This window comes from Bos indicus, chromosome 3 (assembly GCF_029378745.1).
Source record: "Bos indicus isolate NIAB-ARS_2022 breed Sahiwal x Tharparkar chromosome 3, NIAB-ARS_B.indTharparkar_mat_pri_1.0, whole genome shotgun sequence".
Lineage (NCBI taxonomy): Eukaryota > Metazoa > Chordata > Mammalia > Artiodactyla > Bovidae > Bos > Bos indicus.
This window is the reverse complement of record NC_091762.1, coordinates 113,120,212-113,143,810: the sequence shown is the minus strand read 5'-3', so window position 1 is coordinate 113,143,810 and position 23,599 is coordinate 113,120,212. Positions and strand designations below refer to the sequence as shown.

The following is a 23,599-nucleotide window of genomic DNA, read 5'->3' as shown; positions in this document are numbered from 1 at the left end:
TCTGCCCATGGGATTTCCCAGGCAAGAATACTGGAGTGGGTTGCCATTTCCTTCTCCAGGGGATCTTCCTGACCCAGGGATCAAACCCAAGCCCTTTAATGTCTCCTGCATTGGCAGGTGGATTCTTTACCACTGAGCCACCCGGGAAGCACTGGGGACCCGTGACACAGTCTGTAATCTATCTTTTGCTTTGAAGTTTTGGGGATCTTTTCTTAGAATCCAGTATTGTGAGACTTTTCAACACTGCTATGCCTCAGGCTATGTTGGAATATGGTGGGCCGTTTTTAGTCTGGAAACTGGTGGTGTTCAGTCCTGAGGACCTTTCTTGAATTATTTCTTTAATGAAATTTCTCACCATTTCCGTGTTTTCTCTGACTGACTGATTATGTTGGTACTGGATCTCCTGGACTGGTCTTCTAATTGTTAAAAACCTTTTCTCTCCTATTTTCCTTCCTTTTATCCTTTTGTTCTACTTTCTGGGAGTTTTCCTCAATTTTATCTTTCCACCCTTCCTTTGAGTTTTTATTTTAAAATTTTCTGAAAAAAATTCTGCTATAATGTTTTATTTCTTCTTACCAATCTCCTTCCACTCCCTTCCTCCTCCTCCTTTTTCTTCACTTTTATTTTGTTCTCTGAATGTTCCTTGAATAGCATTCTGTTCTGGTTTCACGGCCCAGTTTCTTTTAAACCATCATAATTTATTTCCTCCAAGTTTGTCTTTTTGCTTATTTCTGCCTTGAGTCTTCTCCTATTGCAGGCTTCTCTCCAATGACTGGGGGTCCTTGGGTCCCAACCGTGACAGTGGGGACTGTCCAGCAAGGTTTCTCCACAGGGTGATCTCATGGGCTGATTCATGGGGAACCTCTTCATGGCAGTGTCTTTGGATTTTTGTTCCTGGGTTGGTCATCTTCCTGCCTGCAGGTAGTGGGCCTGGATGGCAGCATCCCAAGCTGGGTAAGGATACAGGCTGGCATCTCAGCATTCAGAAATACCTGTTATCGAGTCCTCTGTATTTGGTAGATTCCTCCGCCCTCACCATGCCCGGGGTCTCCCAGTCCCTAACCTCCTCAAACTTTAGGTCTTCTGCCTAACGTGTGAGGGGAAGCCACTGGCTGTGTGGAATGGACGGGGAGCTGGTGGGTCCAAGTCTTTAAAAAGATTTGTATCCAATCCTGCTGTTTATAACCCCAGCTTCACCCTCACTCCAGGCACCCTGATGCTATCAATTCCTCAGCCCTTTGTGGTTCTGTGGTGTGAGTCAGGCGTCTCAGCTTTTCCTATGATACATTTAAAATTTAGCTGTTTTGGTTCCTATGGCATGGTTATCATGATCCATCGCTTTTCAGAATTGTGTTGCCCTCATTTTCTTTCCTGTTTTCTTTGTCCCTCTGAGTTTTGCCTTTACGAAGGGAAAAGACAATCCTGTGTGTGTTCAGCTACCCTCTTGAGCTGAAGTTTCACTCAAGGGAAATCGTGGGGGTTCCCTGCTCTCAGAAAGCCCATCGGCCTTATCAGCAGCGGTAAATGTGCCACGGCATGAGTCTTACCCACTACTGGAATGCCCGAACTCTTCCAAATCTGCTGCTGTTAGGCTGTGTCTCCTTACCTCTAAACGTATGGATTTCCTTCACATCTACTTGTAGGACCGTGTGGCTTCCCTGGGATGTGAGGTCTTGCTGGCTCAGAATTAGTATTAAAGTGAAAGCTGCTCAGTCGTGTCTGACTCTTTGTGACCCCATGGACTATACAGTCCGTGGAATTCTCCAGGCCAGAATACTGGAGTGGGTAGCCTTTCCCTTCTCCAGGGAATCTTCCCAACCCAGGGACTGAACCCAGGTCTCCCGCATTGCAGGTGGATTCTTTACCAGCTAAACCACAAGGGAAGCCTAAGAATACTGGAGTGGGTAGCCCATCCCTTCTCTAGCGGATCTTCCTGACCCAGGAATCGAACCAGGGTCTTCTGCATTGCAGGCAGATTCTTTACCAACTGAGGTATCAGGGAAGTCCCGATTAGTGTTATTAATATTGAGTGTCAGCAGGTTCAGTAAGTGACCCACTTGTTCCCACCCCTTGTCCCTCTCCATCTCATCTATTATTAGGTATGGGCAGGTCTACCCCCAGAACCTGTAGATCACAGGCTTCCCTGGTAGCTCAGACAGTAAAGAATGGGCCTACAATGTAGGAGACCCAGGTTCAGTCCCTGGGTTGGGAAGATCCCCTGGAGAAGGAATGGTTACCCACTCCAGTATTCTTGCCTGGAGAATTCCATGGACAGAGGAGCGTGGTGGGCTATAGTTTATGGGGTCACAAAGAGTTAGGTAGGACTGAGCGACTAACATTTTCACTTTTGGGTTTCCCTGGTTGGCTCAGATGGTAAAGAATCTGCCTGCAATGCAGAAGGCCCGGGTTCTATTCCTGGATTGGGAAGATCCTCTGGAGAAGGAATGACTACCAACTTCAGTATTCTTGCCTGGAGAATCCCATGGACAGATGCAGGCCATAGTCCACAGGGTGGACATAACTGAGTGACTGAGCACACCTCCAGAACATTCCCAGTCTGTCCATTTTTCCCCATCTCAAGCCACCACCACCTCTTGCCTCGCTGTCACAGCCCTTTAATTGGTCTCTGCATGTCTGCCTGCCTCCTGCCATCACTTATTCTCAGCACAGCAGCTAGAGTTCATTTTAAAGGCAGATCACACCATGCTCCTGCTTAAAACTTCTTTAATGCCTGCAATGTGGGAGACTTGTGTTTGATCCCTGGGTCAGAAAGATCCCCTGGAGTAGGACATGGCAACCCACTCCAGTATTCTTGCCTCGAGAATCCTCGTGGACAGAGGAGCCTGGCGGGCTGCACTCCATGGGGTTGCAAAGAGTTGGACATGACTGAGCGACTAAGCACTCACTGGTGGCTCATTGCACTTAGAGAGCATCCTGGGTCACCCAGGCCCCATGGTGGGCACCAAGTGCCCAATCTCTGCACCACCTGTGCTCCAGCCTCCCCACCTCCTCACACTTGGAACTTGCTGACTCCTTGAAACCTCTGCCCAAGGGCCTCTGCCCCTGGTTTTTGCATAGCCAGTATCTTCTTGATGCTCAACTGTCAACTCCAATGGCATTTTGTCATTTCCTCCATGACTGGCGTGTCCTCCTATTTAAGTTCCCAGATGAAGAGTTTACCACTCCCTGATGCCTTCCTGGTTTGTGTACTCGTTTCTTTCTCTCCCTGACCCTTCCTTGGATGTAACCTCCCTCGGGGCTAAGAGCACGCCCGGTTAGCTCAGCTTCACACCTCCAGCACTCCGCAGGTTGTAGCTGCTCAGTGAGTGAGAACATTATGATTTCCTTACGTGGCAGCTGGCCTTTCTTACGTGTGGGAGACCTTGATGCCAGAGCTACTAAGGAACGTGGTGACCAGAACAAGGCAAGGAAGCTCCAACACCTGCAGTCAGAGAGTTCCTCCAAGAGGGCAGCACTTTACAATAATCACCACGATTGGAATCTGACTGCGTCAGGACTGCTAAGGACACGCCTCATCCCACCAGCCCTCACAGCAGCCCTATAGGAATCCACTTTACAGACGTGAACATGGAGGCTTGGAGTAGTTCAGTCACTCGCTCAGCGTCACACCATTACTGGCCGCAGACGTGAATGTGGTTTACCCAGAGCCCCTTGTCCCTGAGGCACGCTGCCTCGCTAGTACCCGCTACAAAGAAGCCACCGAAACACACAGCCACATGAACTGTGTTCTTTCACTGGCCTCACAGTCATTCATTCATTCGTGCACTCAGTATGTGTTTATTGATCACGTATCCTGTGCCAAGCACTGTTCTAGATTTTGGGAATTTAACAGTGGACAAAGACCGCCCACCCCGCCCTCCTGGGCCCTGTGGAGCCCACATTGATGGTGGAGGGGTCAGGAATTTATAAGTGACATTACCAGTGCTCAATTGGCAATCACTGAGCACGCACCGACCGGAAACCAGGTCCTGTGCGAGAACTTGTGGATTCCAGGATGAGTGAGGGGAAGACCCCACTCTTTGAGGGAGGGGACTTGTGAACAGTAATTGTGATCTGATATGACAGGTGCCATGACAGAGGATGAGCCAAGCCCCATCGACACTGAGGGAAGACAGGAGCCAGGCTGGTGAGGCCGCAGACAGCTGGCTGGCAAGCCCAGGGCATCTGTGCTTCTCTTTTAAGGGCTCACAGACCCACACCACAGTAGTTCATTCTGGACTCCAGCTGGGTTTTCTCAGGGCCACTGGTCTCCAGCTCAGCTCTATCCCCGCTCCAGGATCTCATGGCACCTCCCCAGTGTTCACAAGCCACAAAAGTGTACACTCACCCCGCAGACAGTAAACCCGTCCGTGCTCCCCAGCCCCCAGGAGAACATCTCCAACTCTTACTCTGCATTCAAGGCCCTGCCCACATCTGGGACCCCATGCCCCACTGCTCTTCCCTCCAGGGCCACAGCAAGTGACATTTGATTTCCCTAACATCCTGAGGCATTCCTTGCACATGCCATTCTCTGAGTCCAAGTGCCCTCCCCTCCCCTACCACATACTTGAATTCCTATTCAGCCTTCAAAGCCCCAGACAGAGCCACCTCTGTGGTGGGAGGCATCTCTGCACCACCTTACCAACAGAGCTAATCAGTCCTCCTCCAGGGCTAAGCTCACATCTGACACACGCTGTAATACATGCTCACGTCAGCTTTCCCTCCTAAACCACAGATTCTTGGAGGGAGGGCCAAACTCAGGGCTGGCCCACAGGAGATGTTCAAAAGAAAAACGTCCATTGAATTAACTGACAAGAATTCCCAGTGCTTCTCAGAATCCTGACAGGCGTTTCTTTCAATTCAGAAACCTCAAGCAAGCGGGCACTCTCTGACAATCTCCTTACTCATCTGAGGCTTCTGTTTCCTCTTATCAAAGTTGGGTCCACCCCTTTCAGTTCTAAGTCAGTCTCCATGACAGTGAAGAGGAACTTAGAGTTCTAAGCTGATCTCTCATGAGTCCTCCATGCTCACACCTTCAGTAAGTCCCTGGTTCTCCTGCCCAGGTTGGCAGTGGATGGATCAGTCCTGCCCCTGCCCTGTGACCCCAACTCTGTGAGTATGACAGCCGCCACACTCCAGTGTTTAGGGGCTTCCTTTCCTGCGCTGTCCTCCTCACTGCTCCCTGCCTCCCTCAGAGCTGCCTTGGAGGGATAATTATACCATGATGATGGTGCTCATGCTCAGCTGCTTCAGTCATATCCGACTCTTTTCAACCCCATGGACTGTAACCTTCCAGGCTCCTGTGTCCACGGGATTCTCCAGGCAAGAATACCGGAGTGGACTGCCATGTTCTCCTCCAGGGGATGGTGGTAACAGTCAATTTTATTGAGCATCTGCTAGATGCTCGGCACTGTGTGCTTTGATGTTTACTTAAGACTCACGGCCACCCTACAGGATGCTACTGTACCCATTTGACAGAATAGTAAACTGAGGACACTGCTCTGTCTCTACTCCAGGAGGGGCTTCTACCATGACCACAGAGTCATGGACACACTGTAGTTCTTGGCGATTTCAATCAGCTATCTCTCCACCAGGATTTGGGGTGGGCCCTCCACACTCCGTTTGTGCAGTAGCCCATTATTCATAGTTCCAATCTGGTTGGTCCTAGATAACTTGCACATTCCTTGCTAGAGAGGGCTCTAGATCAAGCTCACAAGCAGCTGACCTGAGACTTCAGGCTGGGCTTCTGACACCTCCCTACTCCATCTACCTGCTTCTCCAGGCTGTATCCCACCTCCTGCACAGGGCTGGTCCCCAGACTTCCATCCGCTTGCCGCCCTGAGAGCATCCCTTGGACTTTGGTGCCTCAGCCCAGGTGGGACTCAGGAGCAGGTTTCAGGACAGGGCAGACACATATGGGGCAACCCCCGTCCCCTGGCCTCTGCCTGGACGCTTTGCTGTGGGGCCAGTGCTGCTATTAGGCACAGGAAGGTACTCTCACACACATTAGCTCGTCTACTCATGACAAGCCTATGAGACATTACTATTATTCCCATTTCACAGATGAGAAAATGGAGGCACAGAGTGGTTAAGCCACTAGGCCAACATGATACAGCAAGGAAGTAGTGGAGCCTAGATCTGAACCTGGGCAGTCTAGCCTCGGAGCCTATGCAAGTTCTTATCCTCTGTCCTGCTGTTCCCAGCAGAGCATCTGGCATCAAGTTTTTGCTGAACAAACAATTTCCCATGGAGGTCCAACTCTAGGGTTTCTTGGGGGCAATGGGAGGAATCTGCAGGGCTTGGCTGTCAGGCCAAATATCTGCCCTCTGAATACGCAGCTCAGGCCAATGTTCTCAGAGGGGCGAAGCTGTGGCTTGTGTCCCCTAGAGACCTGTGTGGGACATGCCGTGACCTGCTCCCGTCTGCCACCTCTGCTGGCAAGAGCTTCAGGGCAGGTGGTGCTGACCCAGGACAATCTCTCAAGATCACTTCAGCTCAGGGCTAAATAGCAGAGGTCAGACAGTGTGGAGCCCACGCTCCCAACAGGCACCTGCTTCGCAAGGCTAGTGAGTCTGGATTTCCCCAGTTTCTCAACTCTGGCCATCAGTCATGGTCTCCAACTGTCTCCAGAATATTCTATCTATCCCACAAGCCAGGCCTCTAGCAGAACCAGATGAGAATTCCCCACTTCCAGATAGCAAGAAAAGGGTTTTCATGTAACCACATGTATACAATGACTATATGTATGTGCATATGTGCATAACTACAACACAAGTTTAATGAAAAAATATTTACCTTTACTCTTTGCAAGGGCTTCCCTGGTGGCTCAGACGGTAAAGAATCCGCCTGCAATGTGGGAGACCTGGGTTCAATCCCTGGGTTGGGAAGATCCCCTGGAGAAGGAAACGGCTACCCACTCCAGTATTTTTGCCTGGAGAAACCTCATGGGCAGATGAGCCTGGTGGGGTACAGCCCATGGGGTCTTAAAGAGTCAGACATGACTGAGAAACTAAGCACTGTGATGTTTTCTGTTTACAGAAACTCCTGTGATGTTTTCTGCTTTCTTCTCTGTTCTTTCTCTTCTCATACCACTTTATTAACAACAAAAGATTCTGATCATGCCTGGGATTGCCTGGGATTCCTTTTCAGAAAAAAAACATACCTTTATAAATATGTTCCAAGTATTGCATGGGACATATTTATACTAAAATTTTTCATTGTTTATCTGAAATTCAAGTTTAACTGGGTATCCTGTATTTTTATTTGCTAAATCTGGCATCCCTAGTTATATGCTACTAAACAGAGTTTGAATCCCTGAAGGATAAAAAAAACACTGCTTATGGACCAGAGGGACTTTGTCTTCAGGGGTTTGAAAACCTGAACTGGAACACAAAATGTTGTGTTAGGGTGGAAATTTATTTAAGGGATGAGTCTGTGGTGCTTAGTACTGTCTCGGGGAATCTGTCAGCCTTGTGAGGATAAACCAATATCAAGTGAGGAAATGGGGCTCAGAAAGTATCATGCTGTGATGATACATGGGCTCTCCCCCATTGTACAGATGGAGAAACTGAGGCTTGGAGCTGCCCCCTCCCTGGCAGGCGGGGCTCTGAGCCCAGGCAATGATGTCAGGGCCATATCAGCATTTTCCACCACTCTGCTCTGTTGCCCCCCAAAATTCAGTTTCCCTTCAGGGGTCCCGCCCCCAAGAGCCTCTCTCTAGCCTTTCTCTTTCCCTGAGCTTGCCACACTGCTGGCTCTCACTTTCCATCCGCACTGACAAGGCTGCCAACTCCAGACTCTGCCCCCCAAATTGCCTCCTAGCCCCAGTTATTCTCCATCCATCACCTGTGGCTTCCAGCACTCAGTAATAGCTGAAATCATCCTACTGACATACTTACTGGCCACTCAGTGCAATGGGATGTAAATTCCACATGGGCAGAGTCTTTGATTGTTCTGCTTGCCCAGGATCCCCAGTGCTTGGCCCATAGCAGCTTCTCCATTAGCCTTTGGTGTGGGAATATTTTCCATTTTACTGATGAGACTATTTGAAATGCAAAGCCTCAGTTGCCCAGAGTTGACTCCTATGTGCTAGGCTTTCCTAAGGAGCCTTCCATGTGGATTAATTCACGGGGACCTTATCATCCCCATTTTACAGATGAGGAAACTGAGGCCCAGGAAGGTTAAGGGTCGTGTGCAAGGTTACACAGGTGCTAAGCGGCGGAGCTGGGAATGTCCAGTCTGAATTTAGAGCCCGTGACATTAACGCCAGGCTGAATCGTGTCTGTGCTACCCTAGGGATGTGCTACCCTGATTTGATCAGCAAGGCCTGAACCAAGCACAAGCATGACCACGCACATCAGCCCACCTCCTAGTAGGAAGAGCACGTACGTATATGGAACCACCACCCAGGGCCAAGCGTAAGCTCGTTTCCCCAGAGTGGGAGGAAGCAGGTGGAGCATCTTGGCCAGGCCTCAAGGTGTAGGGGGCACAGGAGGGGAGCCTGAGAACTGGAGAGGCACCACAGGCAGGGCGGGGGCTGGGAGGTACCCCAGCAGAGGGTGGAAGGCTCCTGGTAAGACTGGCTTTCCCGACAGCCTGCTCCGCATAGCCAGCGGCCACAGGAAGGATATCTGCAGAAGGAGGATTTTATGGACGCAAGGGCCTTACTTTTCTTGTGGGTGTAGAACTTGTCCTCAGAACTGTCCTTGGACTTCTTAATGATCAGTTTCCCAGACTCGACATCGACCTTGAGCTGCAGTTTCTGAGGAATCCCCAGAGATTCTGCCTTCACCTGTGGAAAGAAGGAAGAGGAGGGAAGGGGAAGAAGAGGTGCTGGTCATCCCTTCTCGGTGCTTTCTCAGCGCCACCCACGAGCCCCTTGTCCATGTGACCGGGCAGCCCTTGGCCATGTGTCCCTCCCATGTGGGATCTCTGGCTTCTATTTCTGAGCCTCCTTTGCCCCAGGGGGAGTTTTTGCTGGCAGCTCCTGAGAATCGCTAAAATGTGGAAGCAGCCCAGCTTCTCTGCTGTGTGCACATCAGCTGTTCTGCCAAAGGGTTTGGTGGAGGAGACGGATGAGCTACTAGAAGATGCTTTATTTGCTGATTAATCTGACAACACTCAGAAATCTGATGAGTCACCTCCTTCCAGAGGATTTTAGTAATAGATTGAAGCTCCCAGGCTCTGCTACAACCAATATATGAAATTTACTGATGACAATTAGGAAGAAGACAATTGTCTAGGCACTCAGAATATGGACATGTATCTTCTTTTTTCCCTTTCAACTATAAGCAGTATCTCTTGGCTCTGTACATTTTGTTTTTATTTTATTATTATTATTTTTGCCATGAGGTATGTGGATCTGGGCTTCCCTAGTAGCTCAGACAGTAAAGAATCTGCCTGCAATGCAGGAGACCTGGGTTTGATCCCTGGAGATCCCCTGGAGAAGGGAATGGCAACCCACATCAGTATTCTTGCCTGGAGAATCCCATGGATGGAGGAGCCTGGAGGGCTTCCAGTCCATGGGGTCCCAAAGAGTCTGACAGCACTAAGCAGACATGCGTACACACACATGTGGAATCTTAGCTCCCCAACCAGAGGTGGAAGCCTCACCCCTGTAGTATAAGCACAGAATCTTAACCACTGGACCACCAGGGAAGTCCCAGCAATACATCTTAATACAAAATTTTCATCAGGGCTCAGAAGGACATGGGGGTGGGCATCCCATCCTGTTTTTGAATGTGGAACCAGTGCAGGCCAAGATGCTCCACAGTGTCAGGGGAATACAAGAAAAGCAAATTTTTGAGGCTGGAGATTCTAACTCAGTCACTTCCAAAGAAATCATAGGAATCCCCTCTCTCCCGCTAACCCCCACCTCGAGGCACTATTTTGCAGCCTATTCAGGGGGCCGCCTGTTTGATGACACTCACTGCCCCCACTTGGAGAAGGATGAAGTTTTGGTGTCTTGGGTCAATGAGAAGCTCTTCCCATGGGATCCTCCCCATGAAGAACGCTCCACAGAGTCACCGAGACACCCATCCTAACATTTCTTCATCTTTCCAGGGAGTCAGTTCTCCTGACTTCCAATCTCAGTCAGCCATCGGGCTTCCTGCTGAGCCCAGAGCCCTCCTTCCACTGGGATCAGAAGGCCAGACAAACCCCGTGGAGCACAAGTCCATGGACACGAACCTCAAAGGTGACTGGTGGGATGAGTGATCGCCGGTGGGGAGACTCCGGACCCTCGTGCAGCAAGGCCTTGACCTGTGGGCGGAAACACATGAGGCTTCAGGTTGGGAGGTGATGAGAAGCCAGCTCGGGCTGGGACAGGGTCACAGGGACACCTGGGCATTCTCCGAGGGAAGAGAGGACCACAGAGAAGCCCAGGGAAGCAGCAGGACTCCCCCCAACACACACCTTATCTTCAATAGAGGACAGGAGACTTGTCAGTTGGCTGAGCTTGGCCACCATGTTGATGGGACTGGCCTCACCAGGTACCTGGGATGCGAGAAAAAGAGCAGGTAAGGACGGGCTGCTCAGGGCCAGCTGTGAGAGGTGTCAAGCTGAGCCTAAAAACACACTTCCAGAGCATCTCTGGGCTGAGGGACAGGCTAGGGGAGGAACTTCTGGGGTCAGAGGTTACGAGGTCATGCCAAACGTGTTCCCAAATGGCTGGATTGTACATCCTTGCTGAAGCAGGTACTGTCAGATGAGCCTGCGTGTTTTTGTTAAAGAGGCAGCAATCGTTTGGTACCTTTCACCAAAATGAGTTGAACCAGGAAACAAAAACAGGATTACCCTGAAATTATTTTTAGGTTCCAGTTTTAGGCTTCATCCTGATTTCCCCACCAACAACCCCACAAGCAGGATTACCGTCCCTCTTTGCAGGTAAGGAAATCAGGGATATGATATGTACAGTCATCTCAGAATTATCATGACCTAAAAGCACGCCTTCCTTTCCTGTTCCCTCGAAATCTGCTGCTCTCCCAGGGCTTCTCACCGCCTCTACTCGGTTACAGAAACAAAACTCAAGGTCTGTCCTGGATCACAGCATTTCCACCCTCCTACATGTACTGCATCTACTGGCACCTCTGCTGGACTTCCAAAACACAGCCAGGCCCTGCTCCAAACCCCCTCACCCGCCACCAGGATAAAACAATGGTCTGAACACTTCAGGACTTGGTGTGACCACCTCCTGAGCCCCAGCCACATCCCTCCAACCTTCTGATCTGCCCATGGCCTGGAGCCACACTTCCTGAGGAATCCTAGAAACATAAATGTCACCAGGGGAGGCCACTTCCTTGCCATTCAGGTCTCAGAGTCACAAAGAGGTCTTCCCTGACCACCCGCGCCAGACGTCTCTGCTAGATCTCCATCATATTGATTGTCTATCTGTCTGTGGTCTGTTTCTCCTGCTAGCACGTAACCTCCGTGAGGACTGGGGCCAGGAGAAGTGTGTCCAGTGCTGCGACCTGGGGGCTTGGCCAGAGAAGATGCTCAGTGAAGTTGTTCAATGCGTGTGTGAGGCTCAGAGAGCTGACGTTACATGTCCGAAGTCACACAGCTAGTAAAGGCACAGCAGGACGTGAAACCATGTCTTCTTGGCACCAAGTCCACAGTCTCGAGCATTTACTCACAGAAGAAATCTTTACAAAGCCTCGATTCTGTGCCAGACAGGGTGCCAAGGTGCTGGAGGTATAGAGCTGAAAGGACACCATCCCCACCCTCCAGAAGGACGAGAAAACCAGACTGGACTATTCCAAACACTAAGCAGGGTAGAATGAGGGTGATCACCAACTAGGTGCTGCCCCGTTACCACCACCCACCCCCCAACAAGTCAGCCAGGTCACACAGACTCTGACCTCAATTTCCCCTGGAGAGGGGAATGGCTACCCACTCCAGTATTCTTGCCCAGAGAATCCCATGGACAGAGGAGCCTGGAGGGTTATAGTCCCTAGGGTCACAAAGAATCAGACATGACTGAGCAACTAACACTTTCACTTTTTTCCATTGACCACTGTATCTTTAAAAACTATTGTTATTTATTTATTTGGCTGCACCAGGTATTATTTGTGGTACATGGGATCTTTAGTTGCAGCCCGCGGGATATTTTAGTGGCAGCATGAGAACGCTTAGTTGCGGCAGGTGGGACCTAGTTCCCTGACCAGGGATTGACATTGGGAATAGCACTGCAGAGTCTTAGCCACTGACTACCGGGGAAGTCCCCCACCAGCAACTTCAGTGCATTCCTTCTGCCATCACTGATCGCCATCATTTCTAACCATCAGCAGCGCGGCCACTATAGCCACCCCCCACCACAACCATCACCACCATCATCACGGCAGTCAATATTTGTCAAAACTTTCTGTAATTCTTTTTGGTTTGGCCCTTGCTCCTTGATAAAGCTCCCCATCAGTCTACAGTGGTTATTGATCAAGGGAAGGGCTTGCTGGAGTGGAGCTGAGATACAGGTAAGGATGGAGCAGGAGAGTAGGTGGGACAGTACAGGATCCCTTGTTTTAGGGAGATCTCTTGTTTTCCTCAAAAAGAATCAAGAAGATAAGCAGATTCAAGCCCCCTCCTCCTCCGCCAGACACTCTGGATCTTCACCCTGGTCGTCACCTGGTGGTAAGATGGTATCTTTCCCATTATCTCTTGCAATCTGTGTCTTTTGGGGCAAAGATGTACAAAGTGAAAATGAAGCTACCAATAAAGTGGAGTCAGTTCTTGGAACAAAAGGTATTAAAGAAAGCTGGAGTTTTGCCTGTACAACCTTGTTAGGTAGAAGAATGCACAACAGTATGTGAACTGTGAACTTCCAGATGTTCAAGCTGGATTTAGAAAAGGCAGGGGAACCAGAGATCAAATTGCCAACATCCACTGGATCATTGAAAAAGCAAGAGCATTCCAGAAAAACATCTACTTCTGCTTTATTGACTATGCCAAAGCCTTTGACTGTGTGGATCACAACAAACTGAAAAATTCTTCAAGAGATGGGAATACCTGACCACCTGACCTGCCTCCTGAGAAATCTGTATGCAGGTCAAGAAGCAACAGTTAGAACTTGACATGGAACAACTGACTGGTTCCAAATCGGGAAAGGAGTACATCAAGGGTGTATATTGTCACCCTGCTTATTTAACTTACATGCAGAGTGCATCATGTGAAGTGCTGGGCTAGATGAAGCACAAGCTGGAATCAAGATTGCCAGGAGAAATATCAATAATCTCAGATATGCAGATGACACCACCCTTATGGCAGAAATAGAACTAAAGAGCCTCTTGATGAAAGTAAAAGAGGACAGTGAAAAAGTTGGCTTAAGGCTCTACATTCAGAAAACTAAGATCATGACATCCGGTCCCATCACTTCATGGCAAATAGATGGGGAAACAATGGAAACAGTGATAGACCCTATTTTGGGGGGCTCCAAAATCACTGCAGATGGTGACTGCAGCCATGAAATTAAAAGACGCTTGCTCCTTGGAAGAAAAGCTATGACCATCCTAGACAACATATTAACAAGCAGAGACATTACTTTGCCAACAAAGGTCTGTCTAGTCAAAGCTATGGTTTTTCCAGTAGTCATGTATGGATGTGAGAGTTGGACTATAAAGAAAGCTGAGCGCCAAAGAATTGATGCTTTTGAACTGTGGTGTTGGAGGAAACTCTTGAGAGTCCCTTGATCTGCAAGGAGATCCAACCAGCCCATCCTAAAGGAAATCAGTCCTGAATATTCATTGGAGGGACTGATATTGAAGCTGAAACTCCAATACTTTGGACACCTGATGCAAAGAGCCGACTCATTGGAAAAGACCCTGATGCTGGGAAAGATTGAAGGCAGGAGGAGAAGGGGACGACAGAGGATGAGATGGTTGAATAGCATCACTGACTCGATGGACATGAGTTTGAGCAAGCTCCAGGAGTTGGTGATGGACAGGGAAGCTTGGTGTGCTGCGGTTCATGAGGTCGCAAAGAGCTGGACACAACTGAGTGACTGAACTGAACTGAATGCACATGACCGTGAGATGGTGGGCATGCTCTGCCTGGCATGTTTAAGATATATGCGCTCATCTACACTTCTCATCTATTGACTCTTCCAGTCCTTGGTTTTCAGATGGGGACACTGAGTCAGAGTGGTGAGTCAGTTGTCCAAAGTCACACTGTTGGTGTTGACCTGAGATTTGGGTCACTGGGTCTCAACTGGTGGAGCTCTTGACCTCTGGGGACATCTGATAAGGCCTGGAACATTTTGGGGTTGTCAAAACTGGGGGATGCTAAGGATATCTAGTGGGCAGAGGCCAGGAAGTGTTAACATGCTACACTGTACAGAACAGTCCCCCATGACAGAAAATGCTCCAGCTCCAAATGTCACTAGCGTTGAGGCTGAGGTCAAAATTCACAACTCAGCCTCAATGTGGGCAAACTGATCTGAGTGCCACCTGTGGCTTTACAGAAGCTGACCCATTATTTCACTGTGCTTTTCAGCTGAACTTCAGAAGATGTGGGCTCCAAGGTTAGCAACTCTCCATTCTCACGTAGGGCAGACCCAGGGCTCTCCCCAAACCTCACATTCTGCTAATGCTGCACTTTGCACCTCCCAGCAGTTTCTCAGATACCCTCCATGCAGGGGTCCCCATCCTGTCTCGCCGACCTAAGGGAAAGGGCCTTGTGCTGGTAAGAGGCTGCCACCTCCAGATGTGCCACCCAGGCAGTTTCACTTACTCCCTCACATAACCCTGCAGTGGCAGATAGAACTATGCCCATTTCACAGATGAGGAAAGCGAAGGTGGGGGCATAGTCATCTATTGAACTTGGATGTTTCTGATGTACAGCTCAGGGTTCTTTCCTATACCCCGGGCGGCCTCCGAACTCCCTTTTCCATTTGTGAAATTTCTGAAGGCATCAACACAGTCTCTGGTTTTTCAAGTCAGGGTCTCAGACAGGAGGGTGGCAACCAGAACCCTTTCTCTACATCCTGACGTCACCCCCATCCTGTCGCCACTCCAACCTGCCACCGAATGCAAACGCGGTGGCCGTGACACGCAGGGCAGCACGCTGGGGCATGACTGCTCTCAGATTATCTGGAAGCTTCTCCCTCTTCTAATTGACTTCAAAGGTTTGGGTGTGTGTTGTTATAGTCAAACTATTTAAATTTTAGTGTCTGGTAGGGCTCCTGTTTTGTCAAGATTCGCTTTTACTTTCCCGGAAACGAGCACATCCTTCACTTGAGGTACATTTTGCTTGCCTTTTTTTTCCCCTGATGAATTTTTAAGTTGTACAAACAGAATACAAAAACATTTTCTCAGTAAAAAAAAAAACTCCAAAAAACCATCTGGGCAAACGTGACCCAGGTCGCTTCGACTCCATTCCATTCCCTCCTTGTGGTGACCAGAGGAGCTTTTTGGGGATAAACACGCCTGGTACAGTTTCCATGTGTAGACTTACACCCTAGTTTGCTTTTTCCACCCGACAGTATACCTTGAAGATCTTTCTACATCCATGCATCCACCTTAGTTCAGAATTCTGCATCCTACTTCTTGCTTTTAGAGACAAAGCTACAATAAACACCTTTGCCAACTGTGCAAATGTGTAGACCCTAAGGCAGCTGCCTACAGGTAACTGGCTTGCTTGCAAGATGCTGAGCATTTAACATTTTCATGCAAATGGCTAAACTGCATTTCAAAAACCCATCTGAACTCACAACTGTGAGTGATGAACCCATGAGTCCTGACCTCTGTGTTGGAGCCAAGTCCTGACTTCACCAATCAAATTTGCCCATCGGAGAGGCAAGCAGAGCTTTGCAGCTCATTTTTGGCTACTAATGAGGTGTTACTAACATCTCTTCAAGGGTATCCTGGCAATTCCCAGTCCCTCTTCAGTAAAACAGCCTTTTAAAATCCTCTCCCCATTTAAAAATTTTGGTTGCTTTTACTTAATCATGGGTGGTAGGGTTTGCCTTTTAAACATGTTAATTCTGTTTTTAGCTTTGCTGGGGACACTTTCTGTGACACAGGCAACTTGGCAGGTCTTGGCTCCCAGTGTGTGTGTGTGTGTGTGTGTGTGTGTGTGTGTGTGTGTCTGTGTGTCTCAGGGGGCCCACCTTCACCTGCTCTTCCTGGGGTAAGAGGCGGGACCAAACCATTAGGCACCTCCAGTTTTTGTCAGTTTCTGATGAGAAAAGGAGCTGCCTTGTCTCCTTTATTCAACACTAATAAGGAGTTTTGCTGGCAGTTCCTCAAATCAAAATTCAGCGGGGGCGGGAGGCATAAACCTGACTGAGGGGCAGGATCCTGAAGTTCCTTCGCCCTAGAGGTGGGGTTCCAGCAAAGTCCCTGGGACATGGATTTCCTATTCTCCCCACCTCCCCCCAACTACCCCCCCAGGCCCCTCCCACACCTGTTTCATCAGCTCCCAACGTCTTTACCTGAGGCCGTGGACGCAGGCCGGGGGAGAGCTGCTGGTCAAACAGCCTCTGCAGAGATTCCAGGGTAGGGAGGGCCCGGATGACTTCGCTGGGGGCGGGGGACAGGGTGAAGGGCAAGCGTTAGTGAGGACCAGCCCAGCATCGCGCACGGGCTCCAGCTGGACACGCGGGGTGCCCACACCCACTCTGGCAGAGGCAGAGATCCTTCGCAGAAGGGCAAGCCCAGGCAAAGATCCAGGCCTGCCAGAGCCCCCCCACTCCTGCCTGTCCCCCACCAGTCCCGCACTGGAGCCGTGATGCAGAAATCTGATTCACCTCTGTTTAGACACACTCAGCTGCGTAAGCCTGTAGAAACTCTGAATCGAGCAACCCAAAACGACTTAGAAATAATTCAGTAATCCATGGTCCCCAACTTGAGTGTTTATAAGAATCACACCCTCTCTGAGTGTTAAAAATACAAATGTCTGGGCCCCAACCTGATTTGGTCTGGAATCTGCATTTTAATTTTGTGCCCCAGGGGCTTCTGGTGGGGGCAGTCTGTGCTTTCTGGTTCAAATCCCCTCCTAGCAGCTGAGGTGGACGCCCCAGGGAGGTCTGTCATTGTCTGACTCGCTGACAATACCAAGACTTGATTGATTCTCTGTTCCCATCTCATCTTCTATTTTCCCATTGCTTTGGACGGGGTGAGCAGACAATTTTGAGTTCTATTTTTCATCTGTTATTTCATCAAAAACTGTTCATGTTTTTTATACATTTAACATTCTTAGTGGCTTCCAAATATTCTATCAAGTAAATGTGCCAAAATCAATTGCTAGATATTTGGGTTATTTTGAGATTTTGGTAACTATAAGTAAAGGCTGCTGTGAACAGCTTTGTTCATATCGCTTTATTTTTCAACTTAAAAAATTCTTTTTAATTGGAGGATAATTGCTTTACAATATTGTGTTGGTTTCTGCTACATATCAACATGGACTAGGCATCAGTATGTGTGTGTCCCCTCCCTCCTGAACCTCCCTCCCACCTCCCACCCCATCCCACCCCTCTAGGTTGTCACAGAGCCCTGGATTTGAGCTCCCTGTGTCACACAGCGAATTTCCACGGGCTATCTAATTTTACATGCAGTGACGTATGTTTCCCTGCTGCTCTCTCCTTCCGCCCCCCGCCTCCTTCCCTCACTGTGCCCACAAGTCTCTTCCTCATGTCTGCATCTCCACTGCTGCCCCGCAGATAGGTTCGTCAGTACCAGCTTTCCAGATTCCATACACATGTGTTCATGTTTGTCTTTCTCTTTCTGACTTACTTCACTCTGTACAATAGGCTCTGGGTTTATCCACCTTATTAGACCTGAGTCAAAGGGGTTCCTTTTTGTGGCTGAGTAATAGTCCACTGTGTATATGTACCAAAACTTCTTTATCCCTTCATCTGTCGATGAACACCCAGGGTGCTTCCATGTCCTAGCTCTTTCTTCTTTACTTATTTTCAATTACAGTTTCAAGGCAACCAGAGATGATGGCTCTTGATCAATATTGCTAAGCCCTTGAGTGATGGTGGCTTTGGGCACTATTCCAGCCTGCTCATCATCTGTGCTATCTGAATTCTGTAGTTCTCTACTCTCTCTCTTTCAGTGGACATAACAGTGCATTTCAATACTGATGGATTGATTTGCATATCTTCAACTTCTAATGTCTAAGTGTTTTTCTGTGTGGTTGGTTTTTACTGTATTTCTCTCCCTAGAAATTTCATGTCCATTGTCGGTCTTCTGGTGGGAATTTTGTTGCTATTTTTGGAATTTTGTTGCTATTTTTATACATTGGCATAAACTACTTATTGCCTTGATTTTTATTTAATCTATGTGTTGTGGGTTTTCCCCCCCCCATTCTGTTGTTTTCATCCTAGGTAGGCTAGATTTTATTATAAAATGCTTTATAGCTTTTTATTGCTCTATTTTTCATCTTTTCTTTGGAAATTTTTTGGCTTACCTTAGTTAAAAATTTGTCATTGGTATTTACTTGTGAGTAATTAGTTGCTCATTTAAATCAGTTTCTCACTCTTTTAAAAGCTATGTTATAAACAAGGTTTTGGAGGGTTGTTGTCATATCTCTTTAATTCCTTACTTCATATGAAATTTTTAAAAAAATACGTGGTGGAAATAAGTTCACCTTTTTCCGTATTGCTATTCATTGTCACTCAACTGCACTTGCTCTTTTTTTCCCACAGTTCTTTTGAACTAGTTCCTTGCACAAGCTCATCTCAAATATGATAGAATTTCTTGCCAGAATCTGTACCACTCATTCAACAAAAACTCTGGAGCTCCCCATGTACTAGACAATGCCATGTTCACACGCTGACACATCTCTCTGTTGCAAGGATGGTGTTGCAGTCTACTGACTTTGATCGGTCACCCTGGGGACTCCTCTGGGAGCCAAGGACGGGGTGGGGGCAGGTAACTGGCCCAGGGAAAAAGGGGGAAGAGCTGGGCAGACAGGGTTCTTGGTTTCTATCCCACCTCCACCAGAGCTGCTCAGTTCACATGATGGTATTCCCTTTAAACTATCACTTCATTAAAGAATTCTAGGCCAAAAAAAAATTCTAAAGCACTAATTCGGAACGTGTTTTAACATCAAACAGATCTCCCTCACTGTTTTCCTTTTTAAAAATGGCATTTTAAAAACACACAAGTACATATACACAAACTGAATCTTTAGAATTTTCTGAGAATAATGCTGTTATTCTCTGTATTTCCAAATATTCTCTGTATTTCTCTGTATTGGGTAAAATTTTGAGAAATCTGGCTTTAGATGTGTCTGGAGATGTTGGTTAGGGTCAGAATGGCCAATGACACAGAAGGACTTGAGTTGAAAGACTTGAGCACTGAAATTACAATACAGAAAGGATTTGTCCAAGGAAGTTACCATCAGCAGGGTCTCTGAGACTCAGTTTCAGGTCACCAGCTCAAGGGAAGATGAGGAGTAAAGATTGGGCCCACCTTGGTCTCTGAAAGTGAAAGTCACTCAGTCGTGTCTGATTCTTTGCGACCCCAAGGACTATACAGTCCATGGAATCCTCCAGGCCAGAATACTGGAGTGGGCAGCCTTTCCCTTCTCCAGGGGATCTTCCCAACCCAGGGATCAAACCCAGGTCTCCTGCATTGCAGGCGGATTCTTTACCAGCTGAGCTACCAGGGAAGCCCCCTTGGTCTCAGAGAGATGGTCAGTTTCCCCAAGATTCCCATTCAGTTTCCAGCTAGAACATCCAACGTTCTCTCAGTCCAGATCTGCAGACTCAGAAAGAGTGTTCTGATCCTTCGTTGTTTTCTTAATTTTTTCTTCTCCAATTTTTTGCTTCTTTTTGCTTTAGCAAAAATTTCTCATGCAGTTTCTTTTTCTTTTGTTAAAATGTTTAATGGAACCTTTTTAATGTTTGCCTGTCAAGTGTAATTGGTTTTATATTTGACACATATTGCATTGTTAAGGAAGTATCCCTCTATTCCTTTTTAAAAAGTGATTTTTAAAAATTAGAAATTACTTTTATCAGGTCTATTAGGACACCTATGCAAATGATTTCTTTATTTTTAACCTACTGCATTGGAAGGACTGATGCTGAGGCTGAAACTCCAATACTTTGGCCACCTCATGCGAAGAGTTGACTCATTGGAAAAGACCCTGATGCTGGGAGGGATTGGGGGCAGGAGGAGAAGGGGACGACAGAGGATGAGATGGCTGGATGGCATCACTGACTCGATGCACATGAGTTTGGGTGAACTCCGGAAGTTGGTGATGGACAGGGAGGCCTGGGGTGCTGCGATTCATGGGGTCGCAAAGAGTTGGACACGACTGAGCGACTGAACTGAACTGAACCTACTGCTAAATTACAATGTTTTATTTTGATTCGCTTTTGGAATGATTTCTTAGATAAAGCCTACATTTTTCATACCACTAAATTATATTTGCTAGAATATTACTGACATGTTATATACTTACATTAATAAGTGAAACTGGATATAGTTTATTATTTTAGGCTATTATCTTGATTAGGTTTCTGGTTTGGAATTCTACTTTTCTTGAATATTGAATTAGGTGAGTTTTGTCATTCCCGAATAATTTATAAATCATGGTTATTATTCCTTGTTTAAAGTTCAAAGTAGAGCATGCACAGTAATTTTTATGTTTCATATTTCACATTAAATATTTATTACATTTAATTATAATTTGAAGATTTGCAGCTATGTTATTGTATTCTTTATGACTTGTAAATCTTTAATGCAAATTATTAAATCTCCTACATTTCTAATTTTAAAAATGTCCTTGACTTTTTTCTTAATTTATTATTTTTTAAAATTATTTCCTCCTTGTTCTTTTACTTTCCACTTGTTGTTACTATTCATTCACTTAACAGAGATTTCTTAAAGACCTTGTTTGGTTCACTACTGTATCTCTAGCCCTTGGAACAGTATCTGGCTCTTGGTAGCGTGTGTCAATTCGGTGGGATCTGACTCTTTGCGACCCTATCGACCGTAGCCCGCCAGGCTCCTCTGTCCATGGGATTCTCCAAGCATGAACACTGGAGTAGGTTGCCATGCTCTCCTCCAGGGGATCTTACCAACCCAGGAATCGAATCCAAGTCTCTATGTCTCCTGCATTGGCAGGTGAGTTCTTTACCACTAGCGCCGCCTGGGAAGCCCTGGCTCATAGTTGGCACACATTCAATCTTTACTCACAAATATTGAACAGATTACTGTTTCCAGTACTTTGCTTGACTGTGGCAGTATCTATGCAATCAGGATGTGGCCCATGATGCCTTCAGGAGACTAGAGCCTGGATTAAGTTTGTGTGTTTCACTTATCATTCTACCCCCACCCCGTTTCTGTAACAGAGCATTTAAATCTTTGGCTTTTCCTCCAAGTAGTGTTTTGGCTGCAAACACTTTGTATATCAGAACTTTCTGATATACAGAGGCTTGATTCCTCTGGGTTCCCAAACCTCTGCCAGGCAGGCTATCATTGCATGAAGTGCCTTCCTTAATTCAACTGTGATTTAGGAGATGGTCTAAAAGCACCCAGATGGTTGTGGCTAGTTTTGTTATCTCTATTTTCATCATCATTCTGTGTTCTGGGAACACAGAATGGACACTTCTGTTTTGGGTGTATTCATATCCAGCTGCTCAGTAGGCTGCTGGGTTCTTATTTTTAGGATCACCAGCACACTAACATTTCTGGAAAAAAAATTCTTGGAAACTTTTTGAAGGGAAGGCATGTGATTAGTACATTTTTACCAATTTTTTTAAATCGGCGAAGACTCCTTAGGCTTTTGAAGGATATCTATGTTGAGTTAATCCCAAGGAGAAATCAGTAGTCTTCTTGGAGATGCTGCTTCAGCATTTTTATCATGTCATCAAAGAGTTTGAAAAATATTAAGTATCGTAATTTTGAAAAGTAATGGTGCTATTCGTGATTACTTTCTGAATTCATCTTTGCTAGTGGCTTGCTGCTGCTGCTGCTGCTAAGTCGCTTCAGTCGTGTCCGACTCTGTTCGATCCCATAGACGGCAGCCCACCAGGCTCCCCGGTCCCTGGGATTCTCCAGGCAAGAACACTGGAGTGGGTTGCCATTTCCTCCTCCAGTGCATGAAAGTGAAAAGTGAAAGTGAAGTCACTCAGCCATGTCCGACTCTTCGCGACCCCATGGACTGCAGCCCACCAGGCTCCTCCGTCCATGGGATTTTCCAGGCAAGAGTACTGGAGTGGGGTGCCATTGCTAGTGGCTTAGAAGATTGTAAAAAGAGGTTACAGTACTCCTGTTTGGTTGTTCTGTGACTGGATCATTATAAGGCTTCTCAATACCTGGATTTAGCTCCTTTATAAGCCTGAAAACTTTTTTTTTTTAATATATTTAGTTATCAGATAAGCATCATTTTTTCCCTGCTTCTTAGAGAGCCTGCCCTACCAGCTATAAGTTGAATCCCTATGCCCTCTTTCCAAAGACTATTGTTTTTTTAACCACACATTCTTTGCAGGGGCTTATCTAGTCCTCCCTTGTTATATATGTGTGTGTGTGTGTGTGTGTGTGTGTGTGTGTGTGTGTCTGTATATGCTTCCCTGACACTGCTCTGTTTTGTGATTTGTTTTATAAATTTGCTTTGAGAACTGTGGATTTATTTTATGGCCTCCAAAGAAGCAGTTATAATGATGATGAGGTATTTTTGTCTGGTTGGTTGGTTTCTTTATTAAAATCCTTACTTAACTGATAAAACACCCTCTCCCACACTTTGACCTGTTATTTTAAAATCCTACTTATGATTCTTCTTGTTTCTCCATTTCAGGAGTTATCAAGCATTTCCAGACTCTGGAGACTTAACTTTTTGCTCTCTTTCTCTGCAGAAGTTTCTGTCTGGTTCCAGATGATCTAACTTAGGGTTACGAATCTCCCTAGGGCCTTTGTGTTGAGGAGGCTCTTTCAGTTGCAGGCAATGGCATCGCAATGACATTTTTGTGGGGGAGGCTCTTGCACTGTTTCTCGCTCCTTAGTTCTCTGTGACCTTCCCATCCTCACCCCTGTGTCTGTGTTGGGCCGGGTGGTCTGAGCAGACAGACCTGCTACCTGAGGCTCCATCCTCAACCCCTGGTTCCAGGTCCTTCTCCTCCACCCACCTCAGTATCTGCCCCTGCCCTCTTCCCCTCCGCGTGCACTCCCCGCTGTGAGGACCTACCCCAGGTGTTTCCCAGCTTCAAGTGCCCACTGCATGCCGATGACTCCCAGATGTATATACCCTTACCCCTGAGGTCTCCTGGGATCTAACTTCTAGAACTAAGTCCTTGATTGATTGATGTCTAACAGCGCCTCAAGCCAATGGCAGTTCAGACAAAGATGATCCTCCTCAACCCTTTCCTCCTTGACTTTCCCCATCTGAGTAACCGCATCACCCACTACTCAGCTTCTTGCACCAAAAATCTAGGGATGACCCTTGATTGGCCTTCCCCTGACCCTACATCCATCTGCCAGGTCCACCAATCCACTCCCGCCCAGAGCACACCAGCTCTCAGCGCCCACATTTTCCCAACCATTAGGTCATTTAACTAATATCTATCAGCTGTTCCTGTATGCCAGGCACTGTCCAAACCCAGGACTCGGCAGAATGCAAAGCAAATCCCTGCCTCCTCTGACTTCCTTTCTTGTGGGCCAGC

At 47.4% G+C, this 23,599-nt stretch overlaps 1 protein-coding gene across 1 annotated transcript in view; it reads right to left on the bottom strand.

The window, feature by feature from the left end:
- Positions 1 to 23,599, bottom strand: part of INPP5D (inositol polyphosphate-5-phosphatase D) — a 137,398-nt gene that overhangs the window by 47,134 nt on the left and 66,665 nt on the right. Inside the window, exons 6-9 of the mRNA XM_019957928.2 lie at positions 16,421 to 16,508; positions 10,414 to 10,494; positions 10,189 to 10,260; positions 8,668 to 8,791 (exon numbers count right to left, since the gene is read on the bottom strand). Coding sequence (XP_019813487.2) covers positions 8,668 to 8,791; positions 10,189 to 10,260; positions 10,414 to 10,494; positions 16,421 to 16,508 — 365 coding nt within the window. The remainder of the gene's footprint in view (positions 1 to 8,667; positions 8,792 to 10,188; positions 10,261 to 10,413; positions 10,495 to 16,420; positions 16,509 to 23,599) is intronic.